At 38.2% G+C, this 14,324-nt stretch overlaps 1 protein-coding gene and 1 long non-coding RNA gene across 2 annotated transcripts in view; both read left to right on the forward strand.

Moving 5' to 3' along the window:
- Nucleotides 1-14,324, forward strand: part of LOC125965685 (uncharacterized) — an 89,399-nt gene that overhangs the window by 17,237 nt on the left and 57,838 nt on the right. The window lies entirely within an intron of this gene.
- Nucleotides 4,239-6,529, forward strand: LOC101270141 (dnaJ homolog subfamily A member 1-like). Its single transcript, XM_033434827.2, is given in 2 exon segments — nucleotides 4,239-4,646; nucleotides 4,649-6,529. Coding segments are annotated over 2 exon segments (1,188 nt in total). The 5' UTR covers nucleotides 4,239-4,339; the 3' UTR covers nucleotides 5,530-6,529.

A 14,324-nucleotide genomic window follows, 5' to 3' on the forward strand; every position in this document is an offset into this window, starting at 1 on the left:
CAAAATTCTGTATGGTCAGGGCCTGGGTCGTTGTTCCTGAATACCAGTCCTTAGCAGGGTATGAAAATTAAAATAGGTGCACATAAAGTGTCTGATGAAAGAGTAAATGCACCTTTGGGAGAATAAAAGTATATAGTTGTTGCTGTTATTTTTTTTTAATTTATTTATTTTGGCTGCATTGGGTCTTCATGGCTGCATGTGGTCTTTCTCTAGTTGTGGTGAGCAGGGGCTACTCTGCATTGCAGTGAGTGGACTTCTCATTGCAGTGGCTTCACTTGTTGCGGAGCACAGGCTCTAGGTGCGTGGGCTTCAGTAGTTGTGGCACAGGGGCTCAGTAGTTGTGGCTCATGGGCTCTAGAGTACAGGCTCAGTAGTTGTGGTGCACGGGCTTAGTTGTTCCGTGGCATGAGGGATCCTCCCGGACCAGGGCTCGAACCCGTGTCCCCTGCTTTAGCAGGCAGTTCTTAACCATTGCACCACCAGGGAAGTCCTGCTGCTGTTATTTTGTCCTTTGGTTTTATCAGTTTCTTTGTGTGTTTTTGCTTATTTCCTGAGTTTTACCTGAATTACATTTCAGTTCAAGACATCAAATGTGTGACTACAGTGAAAATGTGAGTCTAAAATAGAAATTAAAGTCCCTATAATTCTCAACACTAGCTTCACCTTGAAAATCACCTGAGAAGCTTCAAAAATAACTGATGGGGCTTCCCTGGTGGCGCAGTGGTTGAGAGTCCGCCTGCCGATGCAGGGGACACGGGTTCGTGCCCCGGTCCGGGAGGATCCCACATGCCGCGGAGTGGCTGGGCCCATGAGCCATGGCTGCTGAGCCTGCGCGTCCGGAGCCTGTGCTCCGCAACGGGAGAGGCCACAATAGTGAGAGGCCCACGTACCATAAAAAATAAAAAATAAAAAAATAACTGATGACTTCAACCTAGCCCCAGAGGTTCTGACATAATTCTGTAGTAAGACTTGGGCATCGGGATTTTTAAATCTCTCAGGAGGTTCCATCATGCAGCTAAGGCATGAAGATTTGTAGCAATCCTGTGTCAGGCAAGTCTATTGGTACCATTTTTCCAACAGCATTTGTTCATTTCATGTCTGTGTCACATTTTGTTAATTCTCACAAGAGTTCAAACTTTTTCATTATTATTGTATTTGTTATGGTGATCTGTGATCGGCAATCTTTGATGTAACTATTGCAAAAAGATTATGACTCATTGAAAGTTCAGATGAAACTTAGCATTTTTTAGCAATAAAGTAGTATTTAATTAATGTATGTATTTTTTAGATATAATGCTATTGCACACTTAATAGACTACAGGATAGTGTAAACATAATTTTTATATGCACTGGAAGACCAAAAAATTCATATGACTCACCTTATTGTGATACTTGCTTTATTGTGGTGATCTGAAACTGAACCTGCAATTTTTCCAAGGTATGCCTTGGTATTCATTGATATGCTGTTTGAAAAGAAGAAACACTCTGTGAATTTGAGTTGTATTCCCTTTTCTGATAAATTCTGTACATTCTCTTGAAGAAAAAATAGAAGCAAGGTTTTATGTGTTCCTATTAAGTGGCTTTGTGCTGTGAAGTAGAAACCATCTCAGACTCCGAGGAGCTGGATCTCCTGTTGTTGCATGACCAGCTCATTAAACTTTAGTACTTGGGCCCCGGCTTCCTATCCCGGGCTTAACCCGGGAGAATATTGGGACTCACCAAGAAGAAAGGCAAGTTCCCACCTATGGAAACTCTTTGAGGCTGTACAAGGGCAATACCTAATTCATGAGGCCTCCAGAGCCCAGACTTTTGCCAATCATCTATTTTTTTGCCAATCTGTCTGTTACCAAACTAAAAGCATCTATAATGATTTCTGGGAGAAAAAATACTAAATAAAACTCAAAATGGTTGAATGCACTATATCTTGCTGAAAGGAAGTTGTCATATGCAATCAGTGTATCACACATCAATGAACATTTCATAACGTCTCCTTTCCCTCCCAACTCCAAATGTTAGTGTAGCAGACTACACACATGGGGTAGAAAACTGTTTTTAAAGTTCACACCTGCTTTGTACATTTAAAGGCTTAGAGCAGGTTTAAGAGCATAGTACTTTAGATGTGGTTTATAATATTTGCTAAGATACTATTACTGCTTTCTTTGCTTCTTATACTAAAAAGAAAGTAACTTGAAAATATTTTTAAATATAGAATACAAATCTATTTTTCCAATTATAAATATACATAGAGAGAGAAAATTGCATAAAATAGAATATCTACTTTATTATATAAATTATCTATTTCTGGGTAACAAATTTCTGCAAACTTAGAGACTGAAAACAATACGTATCATTTTGTCATGTGTTCTGTGGATCACAAGTCCAAGCACAACTTAACTGGGTCCTCAGCTCTGGGCCCCAGAAGGTTGTAATCAAGGTGTCAGCTGGAGCTATCGTCTCATCTGGCAGCTGGACTGGGGAAGAATCCACTTCCAAGCTCACTCAGGCTGTTGGCAGAATTCATTTCCTTACAATAGGACCAAGGGCCCAGGATTCTAATTGGTTGTCAACTGGAAGTCACCCTCAGCTCCTAAAAGCTTCCCCCGGCTTCTTGCTAAATGGACCACCCCCCCACAGTATGGCTGCCAACTTCTTTAAATCCAGTGAGAAAGAGAGTCTCAAGAGCTAGTCTACCAGCAAGACAGTATTTTATACTATAACATAATCACAGGAGTGACATCTATTACCTTTGCCATATTCTATCAGTTAGAAGCAAGTCACAGCTTCCACTCACACTCAAGGGGAGTTGATTACACAAGGATGTGATCATTAGGGGGTCATCCAAGTGTGTGTCTGCTACCCTCCTTTTGCCACAGCATGACCTGTGGTAGTATGCAATGAAGATTAGCTAACTCATTCTACCTATCCAAGATAATGATTCTAAGTAGAGCTTCTCATACCAAGGTTTCCTGAGACTGGGGACATTTCTAAGACATTTATGGGAACTAAGGGGGTGTAACTAAAGGGTAGACTTAGAATTCTGTTTGCCCTTTGCTAATAAAGGTAAAAACAGTACATTAGTTATGAAATATCTGGACATGCTTCAGTAAACTCTTTTTGCATAGTCCCAAGCTAAGTGGGAGATTTTGGGGTCTTATTTTAAGAATTCAGTAAAAACATTTGCACAGTATTCAAGATGGCTAATTAACTCAAAGACCACCTGGTAGGATAAAACCTTGACATAAGGTAGAGCTCTGATTTCAGCTATGTTGTGTTAAACAGGCCAGGCATTCTGTGAATACACACTGATTTCAAATGAATCAAGACACTGCATTAGGGTCCCATGGGGGATGAGTGACTTGCACACAGTCACACTGTGAGTAGCTTAGGGTTTTATCTTCACATATTATATGGCAAGAACATTGCCTTTCTGTCATAGCTCTTTCCCTCCTCAATTCCTTACACTGATATATAGATATATACACACATATACCCCATTTGATCTTAAAAATAAACTTTCAGCTCCATTTGAGATATGGCGAAACTGAACTTCATGAAGGTGAAATAATATTCCAAACACTATAAACTGTATCTGATGAAGCCTAAATACAGATTCAAATTTGTCAGATTTAAGCACTGACTTAAAGTAGTGCTCCCTCCATTACACCACGCAAACCTCCCATTTCTAGTAAGGCTTCAGTAGTGATTCTAAACAGGGAAGAGGTACAACAAGCTACTTAAAAATTGTCTCTCCAAACATTCATAAAAACTGTTGTAAACATAAAAACAATTACTGCCATTTTCAAGCTTTCTACTGCCAGAGTGAAAGAGAGTATTGGCATGTACCAGTCCTTGGATACTATGGGTATCTTAAACATGCAGTCACTTACCAGATACCAGCACCGCTTCACAAAGAAAATGATCTAATGCAATGCCCCAACACAGAGAGCTGGAAAATTTCACTGGCTACTTACAGACAAAAAGAGGAAATTAGAAGAAAACATACATTTGTCAAGTATTCCATAGCCAGTTTCTTTAGGGACTTTAAGTTATTATTCAGGTTATGAGATGAATGTGTGTGACCCCAAAATTCATGTGTTAAAATCCTAACTTCCAAAGTGATGGCATTGGGAGGCAGGGTCTTTGGGAAGTAATTAGGTTTAGGTTTAGATGAGGTCATGAGGGTAGGATCCTCATGATGGGATTAGTGCCCTTAAAAGAAGAGACTGGAGAGAACGCTCGGTGAAAAGGCGGAGGAGTGGCGGCTGCCCGAGCTGCGCACGGCAACGCGCTCCTTCCCGCTCCCCCACACCGGCATCGGCCCTCTCACCGACTGTAAGAAATGGTGAAAGAAACCAATTATGATGTTTTGGGGGTCAAACCCAATGCCACCCAAGAAGAACTGAAAAAGGCTTACAGGAAACTGGCCTTGAAGTACCACCCTGATAAGAATCCAAATGAAGGAGAGAAGTTTAAACAGATTTCTCAAGCTTATGAAGTGCTCTCTGATGCAAAGAAAAGGGAATTATGTGACAAAGGAGGAGAGCAGGCAATTAAAGAAGGTGGAGCAGGTGGCGGTTTTGGCTCCCCCATGGACATCTTCGGTATGTTTTTTGGAGGAGGAGGCAGGATGCAGAGAGAAAGGAGAGGTAAAATGTTGCGCATCAACTCACGGTAACCTTAGAAGATTTATATAATGGTGCAACAAGAAAACTAGCTCTGCAAGAGAATGTGACTTGTGACAAATGTGACGGCCGAGGTGGTAAGAAAGGAGCAGCAGAGTGCTGTCCCAATTGCCGAGGTACTGGAATGCAAATAAGAATTCATCAGATAGGACCTGGAATGGTTCAGCAAATTCAGTCTGTCTGCATGGAGTGCCAGGGCCATGGGGAGCGGATCAGTCCTAAAGATAGATGTAAAAGCTGCAATGGAAGGAAGATAGTTTGAGAGAAGAAAATTCTAGAAGTTCATATTGACAAAGGCATGAAAGATGGCCAGAAGATAACATTCCATGGTGAAGGAGACCAAGAACCAGGACTGGAGCCAGGAGATATTATCATCGTTTCAGATCAGAAGGACCATGCTGTTTTTACTCGACGAGGAGAAGACCTTTGCATGTGTATGGACATACAGCTGGTTGAGGCATTGTGTGGCTTCCAAAAGCCAATATCTACTCTTGACAACCGAACCATAGTCATCACTTCTCATCCAGGTCAGATTGTCAAGCATGGAGATATCTAGTGTGTGCTAAATGAAGGCATGCCAATTTATCATAGACCATATAAAAAGGGTCGCCTAATCATTGAATTTAAGGTAAACTTTCCTGAGAATGGCTTTCTCTCCCCGGATAAACTCTCTTTGCTGGAGAAACTCCTACCTGAGAGGAAGGAAGTAGAAGAGACTGATGAAATGGACCAGGTAGAACTAGTGGACTTTGATCCAAATCAGGAAAGACGGCACCATTACAATGGAGAAGCATATGAGGATGAGGAGCATCATCCTCGGGGTGGTGTTCAGTGTCAGACCTCCTAATGGGGCCAGCGAATAACACTCACTGCTGGCATTTTATTTGCAGTAGTGATTGAGGGAAGGACTATAATCATAACATGCTCACTACTTGCTACTGTTTGTTTTAATATTCAATTATAGTAGTGTTTTAAAAGTTAAATGAAGAATAAACTCGAATATAAAAGCTCTGACTTTGCCCTGTATATATGATGACTTCAGTGTGCAAGATAAGTTTAATATTTGTAAAAACTACTTTAAAAAATTTCCCCTAGCAGTTGTTAGGCCATACTTTGTAATTGATTTCAGCTATGTACATGGAATAGCTTAGACTGAAATGCCAGGTATATGTATTGGCTTCAGTGTATGACCCTTAATTGTTAAGCTATGAAGTTAAAATTGTATTGAACTGGCAGTCAGACGAAGAATTTGTAGAGAAGTGTTGGTCTGTATAGTGGTATTAAGTGGGATTCATTGTGATGCCTCTGCATTTATTCTATTGCCTCAACTGTTACTTGAAGATGGCATGCTATATAATTTAGCCTGTGGTATCAGTGATAGAAATGACATCTTTCTAAAGAAGGGGTTTATCATATAACATGCGGCTTCTTGAGGGCTTGCGCTTGTAGGATTGCATTCCCTTCTGCTGTGCCATCTTTTTTTAATATATCTAGCTACTGGTCCTGGTTACTTTTTTTTTTTCTTCCTTCTCTTTGGACCACAGTAAGCCTTAGTTTAGAGTAGTCACTTCTGGTGCAGGGTAACTTAGAAGTTAGAGTGATGAGAAGTACTTTGCATGTATGAGTTAGGAAGGTGTTTTGCAGGTATGTTACAGGCTTACTTTAAACCATTTAACTTATGCTCCAAAGTAACTGTAATTTAATGTTAGTAGAATAGCAAATTATGAATAGCTTTAATTGTATGTTTAAAGTCATATGTTCACAAGCTTAAATCTGGATATCAGAATTTAAGCAATTCTTGAAATGTATGAATGTCTCCTTAATATACTGATTCAAAAGCAAAAAAAAAAAAAAAAAAAAGAAGAGACTGGAGAGCTCTCTCTCAATCTCTTTTCCCTCTCCCTCTCTTCTCTGTGAGGATGCAGCAAGAAGGCAGTCATCTGAAAGCCAGGAAGAGAACCCTCACTAGAACTTGACCATGCTGCCCCCTGATCTTGGACTTCCCAGCCTCCAGAACTGTGAGAAATAAATGTTGTTTAAGCCACACAACCTATGCTATTTTTTTTATAGCAGCCTGAATTAACTAAGACAATTCCTTTTTCCATACAATATTCCTGAGAAGCAGGTGGTTTTCTTCCATTTACCAGTGATGAAACTAAAGGCCAGAAGAGTTTAAAAATTTTTATAAGTAATGAGCTATAGAGATGGATTCCAACCGAAGTCTATGTGACACCAAGATCTGTGTATATTCTATCATACCAGGTTGTCTTCTTTCTACTTTACTACTAACAGTGTGACTATTGGCAAATCACTTGCCTGCCATGAAACTCTAGTTAGACAATCCCTTAGCTCCCTTCCCTTGAATTGTGAGCTTCCATGATTCTGACTCACAGTAACTAGTTAAAAGCATCATAGTGAGTGACGTCAGCAAGATGGTGGAGTAAGAGACCCCAGCCTACATCTCCCCACAAGGATCAACATTTAGACAGATATTTACAAACAAAACATACTTGGAGAGCTCTAGAGTCTACTTAAGACACTTCAAAAACATAATGAAACAAAAAACTTGAGACACTTCAAAAACATATTGAAACAAAAAACTTTCCCGCACAAAAAGGGAAGGAAAATAGTTTCATTTTTACCTGCATCATCCCATCCCCCAACCTGGCCTTGCTCAGTGCCAAGAAGAAACTCCTTGGCTACAAAGAGTTCCCCTCACAGGGAAAGAAAGAGTAGGGTGAACAATCAGCTTCCCCAGCTTTTTGGGGCAACCCACGAAGACCCTGCTTTGGGATCAAACAAAAATGAAACCACAACATACCAAAACTTACGGGTTGCAGCAAAAGCAGTGCTGAGAGGGACATTTATAGGGATAAATGCCTACATTAAGATAAAAGAAAGATCTCAAATAAACAACCTCACTTTATACCTTAAGGAACTAGAAAAAGAACAAACTGAGCTGAAAGCTAGCAGAAGGAAGGAGATAACAAAAATCAGAGCAGAAATAAATGAAACAAAGAATAGAAAAATAATAGAAAAGATCAATGAAACTAAGAGTTGGGTTTTTGAAAAGATAAACAAAACTGACAAAACTTTAGTTGCACTTACCAAGAAAAAGAGAGCAACAACTCAAATAAATAAAATTACAAATGAAAAAGGAAACATTACAACTGATACAACAGAAATAGAAAGGATCATAAGAGACTACTATGAACAATTACATACCAACAAATTGGACAACCTTGAAGAAATAGATAAATTCCTAGAAACATAACCTACCAAGTCTTAATCATGAAAAAACAGAAAATCTGATCAGACCAATAACAAGTAAGGATATTGAATCAGTAACCAAAACTTCTCAACAAACAAAAGCCCAGGACCAAAAGGCTTCATGGATAAGTTCTACGAAACTCTTCCCCCAAAAATTGAAGAGAAAGTAACACTTCCAAAGTCATTTTATGAGGCCAGCATTACCCTGATACCAAAGCCAGATAAGGATACTACAAGAAAAGAAAACTACAGGCCAACATCCTAATAAATACAGACGCAAAAATTCTCAACAAAATACTAGGAAACCAAATTCAAGAGCTCATTGAAAGGATAATACAGCACAATCAACTGGGATTTATCCCTGGGGGGCAAAGATGTTTCAGTATACGCACATCAGTAAATGTGATACACCATATTACTAGAATGAGAGACAAAAATCATATGACCATCTGAATAGATGCAGAAAAGGCATTTGACAAAATACAACATCCTTTCATGATAAATATTCCCAACACATTGGGTATAGAAGGAATGTACCTCAACATAATAAAGGCCATATACAAAAAACCCATAGCTAACATCATACTCAATGGTGAAAAGTTGAACGCTTTCCCTCTAAGATCAGGAACAAAACAAGGCTGCCTGTGCTAACCACTTCTATTCAATATAATACTGAAAGTCCTAGTCAGAACAATCAAGCAAGAAAAAGAAAGAAAAGGCATCCAAATCAAAAAGAAAGGATTAAAATTATGTTTGTTGATTACATAATCTTGTATAAAGAAAATTCTAAAGACTCCACAACATAAACAAAACAAAAACCTGCCATACCTAATAAACGTCGTAAAGTTTCAGGATACAAAATGAACATACAAAAATCAATGGATTCTATACACTGACAATGAACTATCTGAAAAGAAATAAAGGAAATAATCCCATTTTACAACAGCATCAAAAATAATAAAATGCTTAGGAATAAATTTAAACATGGAAATATAAGATCTATACACAGGAAACCATAAGACGTTGAAGAAAGAAACTGAAGAAGACAAAAACACATTGAAAAATAGCTCATATTCATGGATTGGAAGAGTTAATATCGTTTAAATGTCCATACTACCCAAAGTAATCTACAGATTACATACAACTATCAAAATTCCAATGCCATATTTCACAGAAATAGAAAATAAAATGCTAAATTTCACATGGAACAAAAAAGACCCCAAATGGCTAAAGCAATCTTTGAGAAAGAACAAAGTCGGAAGCATCACACTTTCTGATTTCAAACTGAAGTACAAAGCAATATTAATCAAAACAGTATCGTACTGGCCTCAAAATAGACATATAGACCGATGGAACAGAATTGAGAGCCCAGAAATAAATACATGCATATATGTTCAACCAATATTTGACAAGGTATCCAAGAATAATACTCAATGAGGAAAGAATAGTTTCTTCAATAAATGGTGCTGAGAAAACTGGATATCCACATTTAAAACAATGAAATTGGACCCTTCTCTTACACCACTCACAAAAATTAACTTGAAATGGATTAAGGATGTAAAACTCCTAGAAGAAACATAAGATGAAAAGCTCCTCGAGGGCTTTCCTGGTGGCGCAGTGATTGAGAGTCCGCCTGCCGATGCAGGGGACGCTGGTTCGTGCCCCGGTCCGGGAGGATCCCACGTGCCACGGAGCGGCTGGGCCCGTGAGCCATGGCCGCTGAGCCTGCGCGTCCGGAGCCTGTGCTCCGCAACGGGAGAGGCCACAGCAGTGAGAGGCCCGCGTACCACAAAAAGAAAAAAAAAAAAAGCTCCTCGACATCGTTCTTAGTAATGATTTTTTTGTATATGACACCAAAAACACAAGCAATAAAAGTGAAAATTAACAAGTGGGACTACATCAAACTTAGAAGCTCCTGTACACCAAAAGGCAATCAACAAAATGAAAAGGCAACCTGAAAAATGGCAGAAAATACTTGCAAGCCATATATACATCTGATAAAGGGCTAAGATCCAAAATATAAGGAATTCATACAACTCAGTAGCAAAAAAAAAAACCTGCTTTAAAAAATGGGCAGAGGACTTGAATAGACATTTTTCCAAAGAAGACATACAAATGGCCAACAAGTACATGAAAAGGTACATGATTAACCATCAGGGAAATGCAAATCAATATCACAGTGAGATACACCACATACCTGTTAGATTGGCTATTATCAAAAAGACAAGTGGTAACAAATGCTGGCCAGGATGAGGAGAAAATGAAATCCTGGTGCACTGTTGGTAGGAGTGTAAATTGGTACAGCCACAGTGGAAAACATTATGGAGTTTCCTCAAAAAATTAAAAATAGAACTACCATGTGATCCAGCAATCCCACTTTGGGTATATACCCAAAGAAGATGAAATCAGGATTTCTAAGAGATATCTGCACTCCCATTTTCACTGCAGTATTATTTACAATAGCTAAGACATGGAAACAACCTGTGTCCTCTGATAGATGAATGGATAAGGACGATGTGATACACACACACACACACACAAACACACACACACACAGGAATATTATTCAGCAATAAAAAGAAGGAAATCCTGCCATTTGCAACAACATGGATGGACCTTGAGAGCATTATGCTACGTGAGATAAGGCAGACAGAGAAAGACAAATATTGTATGATCTCAGTTATAAATAGAACATAAAAACATTAAATGCACGGAAACAAAGAGTAGAATGATGGTTGCCAGGTGTTTAGGGATGAGGGAAATGGGAAATGTTGGTCAAAGGGTACAAACTTTCAGTTATAAGATGAATAAGCTCTGGGGATCTAATACACAGCATGGTGGCTATAGTTAACAAAACTATTGTGTACTCGAAAGTTGCTGTGAGAGTACAGCTTTAATGTTCTCATCATAACAACAAAGTTGTAATTATATGAGGTAAAGGATGCATTAACTAAGTTTATTGTGATAAACATTCACAAAATATACGTCTCAAATCATCACATTGTACACCTTAAACTTACACAATGTTATATGTCAATTTTATCTCAATGAAGCCTAAAATACAATAAAAGTGTCATAGTAATTGAAGCAAGAAAAAAGAACCTCTTTTTCTCTTTCTTTTTAAACTAGAAAAAAAAACTACATAACTTTTAAAATATATAAAAAGAAAGTTAAATTAGTTTCCTAGGGCTTCTATAACAAATTAACACAAATTGGGTCACTCAAAAAAACAGAAATTTGTTCTCTCATCTCTTGAAGCTAGAGGTCCAAAACCAAGGTGGTGGCCAGGTTCACTCCTTCTAGAGGCTGTAAAGGAAGATATGTCTGTGCCTCTGCATAGCTTCTAGTGGTTGCTGGCAATTCTTGGCATTCTTTGACTTATAGGTGCATCACTCCAATCTCTGCCTCTGTCTTTATGTTGTTCTTCCTGTGTGTCTGTGTCCGAATTTCCCTCTGCTTGTAAGGACATCAGTCATTGGACTAGGGCCCATCCTAATCCAGTATGACCTCATTTTAACTTGCTGACATCCACAAAGATGATTTAGAAATAAGGTCACATTCACAAGTACTGGGATTAGGACTTGAACATATCTTTTGGGGCAACAGAATTCAACCCATAACAGGGAGAAACTACTTACCATGTACTCCTAGACCCTAAAGCCAGAGTTAAGTGAGTCAGAGTCAGGTGAAAGGTTAAGGTAGGACACCATTAGGGATGTAGGGTGGTGCAGAGATCCTGGGAGAGAATGATGAGTCAGCACAGGGAATCATGAATAGTTGCAGAGCATGCTTTCCAAGGCAAGAGTTTTTAATTTTAGGTAAAACTGGGTTGGTTCCCTATCTCCTAAGAAGAGGACAAGGAACTAGAGGTAACAGAAAAAGGAGAGAGAGGTAGAGGAAGGCAGTTATATTAAGGAAACAAAAATTAAAGTTAGACTGATGATTTAAAGGAAATAGAAGCCAAAGCTTCATAAGCATTAAGTATAAATATTCAAAGCAAATATAAGTCAATAATGCTATGCCAAACAGTTCACATAGAAAATCAAAACTGTATCACGTAGTAAAAATGTGAATATAGTTTTAATGAGTCACTGAATAAATACATTCTCATGAATTACTCCCATTTTTGAGCATACTATTTGCTGGAAAATCAGTCTCAAGATAATTGTACACAAACAGAAGGGGCCAAGGAAAAACCCCAGGCACTAACTCTCTAAAACTGTGGAAACTATAAATGAGTAAAACTGTCCTTGGGATTACTTATACTTGTAATGACTGCTTTATTCAGTCTTTGGTCTCCCTTCATTTCCCTTTGATGTCTCCACAAATCAGTGACAGCTACAGCATTTCTGCTGAGGCAGCACTTTTCCCCCAAGTGATCTCATAATATCTGAGAGAATATTTGGAACTTCATACACTCCTTGATATGCAAAAAAAGACCTTACTTTCAAGTGCCTCAAGCCAAGACAAGGATTGCATAAATCATGTGACACAGAATGGAGAGGACAAATAAAATACTCTATAGGATTAAAGTTTAAATATTTGTGCCGGAAAATATTACCATTGATCTTTGGAATCTTGAGAACAAAGATTTAACCGTATATTTACTTGAATCCTTGACACTGTATTTTCTACACTAAGTAAAGCAGCATGAAAGAAAACCATCAGCAATAGCAGAATAAAATGAAAGGCAAAGAGGGAAATGGACATTTGATTTGCTCCCTTCATGATGAAAATAAAAAGTAGAGATTTGTTAAATGAATTCAGAATGTGCCATTCTCTGTTCCATTAAATTCTTTATTATCTTCTCTTCCTCTTTCCTTCTGACCAAAAGTCTTTACACCGTCTTTACAACTGGTTCTGTGAGACAATGGATCTGAGGAGTACAAAGCAGACTGTAAACGAAGTAAACGAAGTATAGTAAACGAAGGATAGAGGCTTTTGTGGATGCTTTCAAATGGCATTTGGATTCATAATCGGTTTCTTTTCTAAATATAGAAATATAATCATTCCTCTGTCTTGTAAGACAACTATTATCGCACTGATCACAAAACTGAAACTAGTTACCACTTTGAAAAACCCTGAAACGGGCTAAAATAAGGTAGAAGGCAATGGGGTAGCTTTTCCGAAGACACATCATACATAAATTGCTGTACTATTAAAAAATCATGGTGACACCTTTTCCTCCTCAATTGAAAAAAAGTTTCTTTGACTACTAGAGAGAATATACAATATGCACTCTACTTGTAAGATTTTCAGATCCCTAAAAATACTACTCATTAGAGCAAAGCATTTTTCCCATTATGTCAGGAGTTCAGGCTCACATCAATAGACAAATTTGTGTTGTTTTACCTGGATACTTGAATAGCTCCAAGCAAAAGCAACCATCATACTGGTACATTACTCTTCCCCCCTAAAATTTAGCTGTGAATAAGATGCTTCAGAACTTCCATCAGGACATTCCATGATACAGTCTTAAAATGAACAAATTTTTGCAATAACATGAATAATTTTTGTAAACAAGACGGCAGCAAGCCTGGGGAGATGAGTGAACCTGTTCCTCTGGACCTAATTGCTTGGCTGCAATCTCATTTTCCATCACACCTTATTTAGCTTTTCTTTACTTATATCACATAAATTAACTCAGCAGCCATGCAGAATAATTTTGCTTCATTTAGACCTAAATTAATGAGCGTGATCACAAAGCCATGTGTACAATTTCAATGAAGATACACTATAATTATTCTATTGTACGGGTTAGCATTTCAGCCGTGTATTAATGTATTTTGAATGCATAATATATGATGCTCTTGTGGTCTTCTGCCATAACACTCTACTGAAAAACGTCCTCCAGTTAAGAATTGCTAAAATAAATTATTAAACACAAAGGAAGGAAAAAGAAAGGGGGAAAAATCGGGAAGAAAAAAGAAATGACAAAGGGAGAAGTACGCTCCCAGGAATTCATTTCCTCATATAAATTTTATTTCCACATCGCTTCATTAAGTAATGCATTAAGTTGTGCAACAATAGATCATATTTTTTTCTCAGCATTTAAGTGAGGGGCTTTGCAGATAGGGAACTCTGGGCATTTGAGCATATGTAAGAAATGGAGAACAGAAATCACAAAAGAACACAGGCACTTATGTCTGCAGTCAGTCATGAGTTATGCCAGTATCAGCTTGAGACCATGAATTATTTTTGCCCACGCCATACAGTTCATGGAGCCGTACTCAGGAAACATTACACCCTTAGGGCAGGCAATTATATGTTTTTAGGATTAATCCCAAACAAGACAATGTTTCAGAAGTAGACACATTCTCTTTTGAAGAGCTTTTAGTTATAAAAAGTCATTTTTTCTTCCCGACCCTTAAC

Source organism: Orcinus orca, chromosome 10 (assembly GCF_937001465.1).
Source record: "Orcinus orca chromosome 10, mOrcOrc1.1, whole genome shotgun sequence".
Taxonomy (NCBI): domain Eukaryota; kingdom Metazoa; phylum Chordata; class Mammalia; order Artiodactyla; family Delphinidae; genus Orcinus; species Orcinus orca.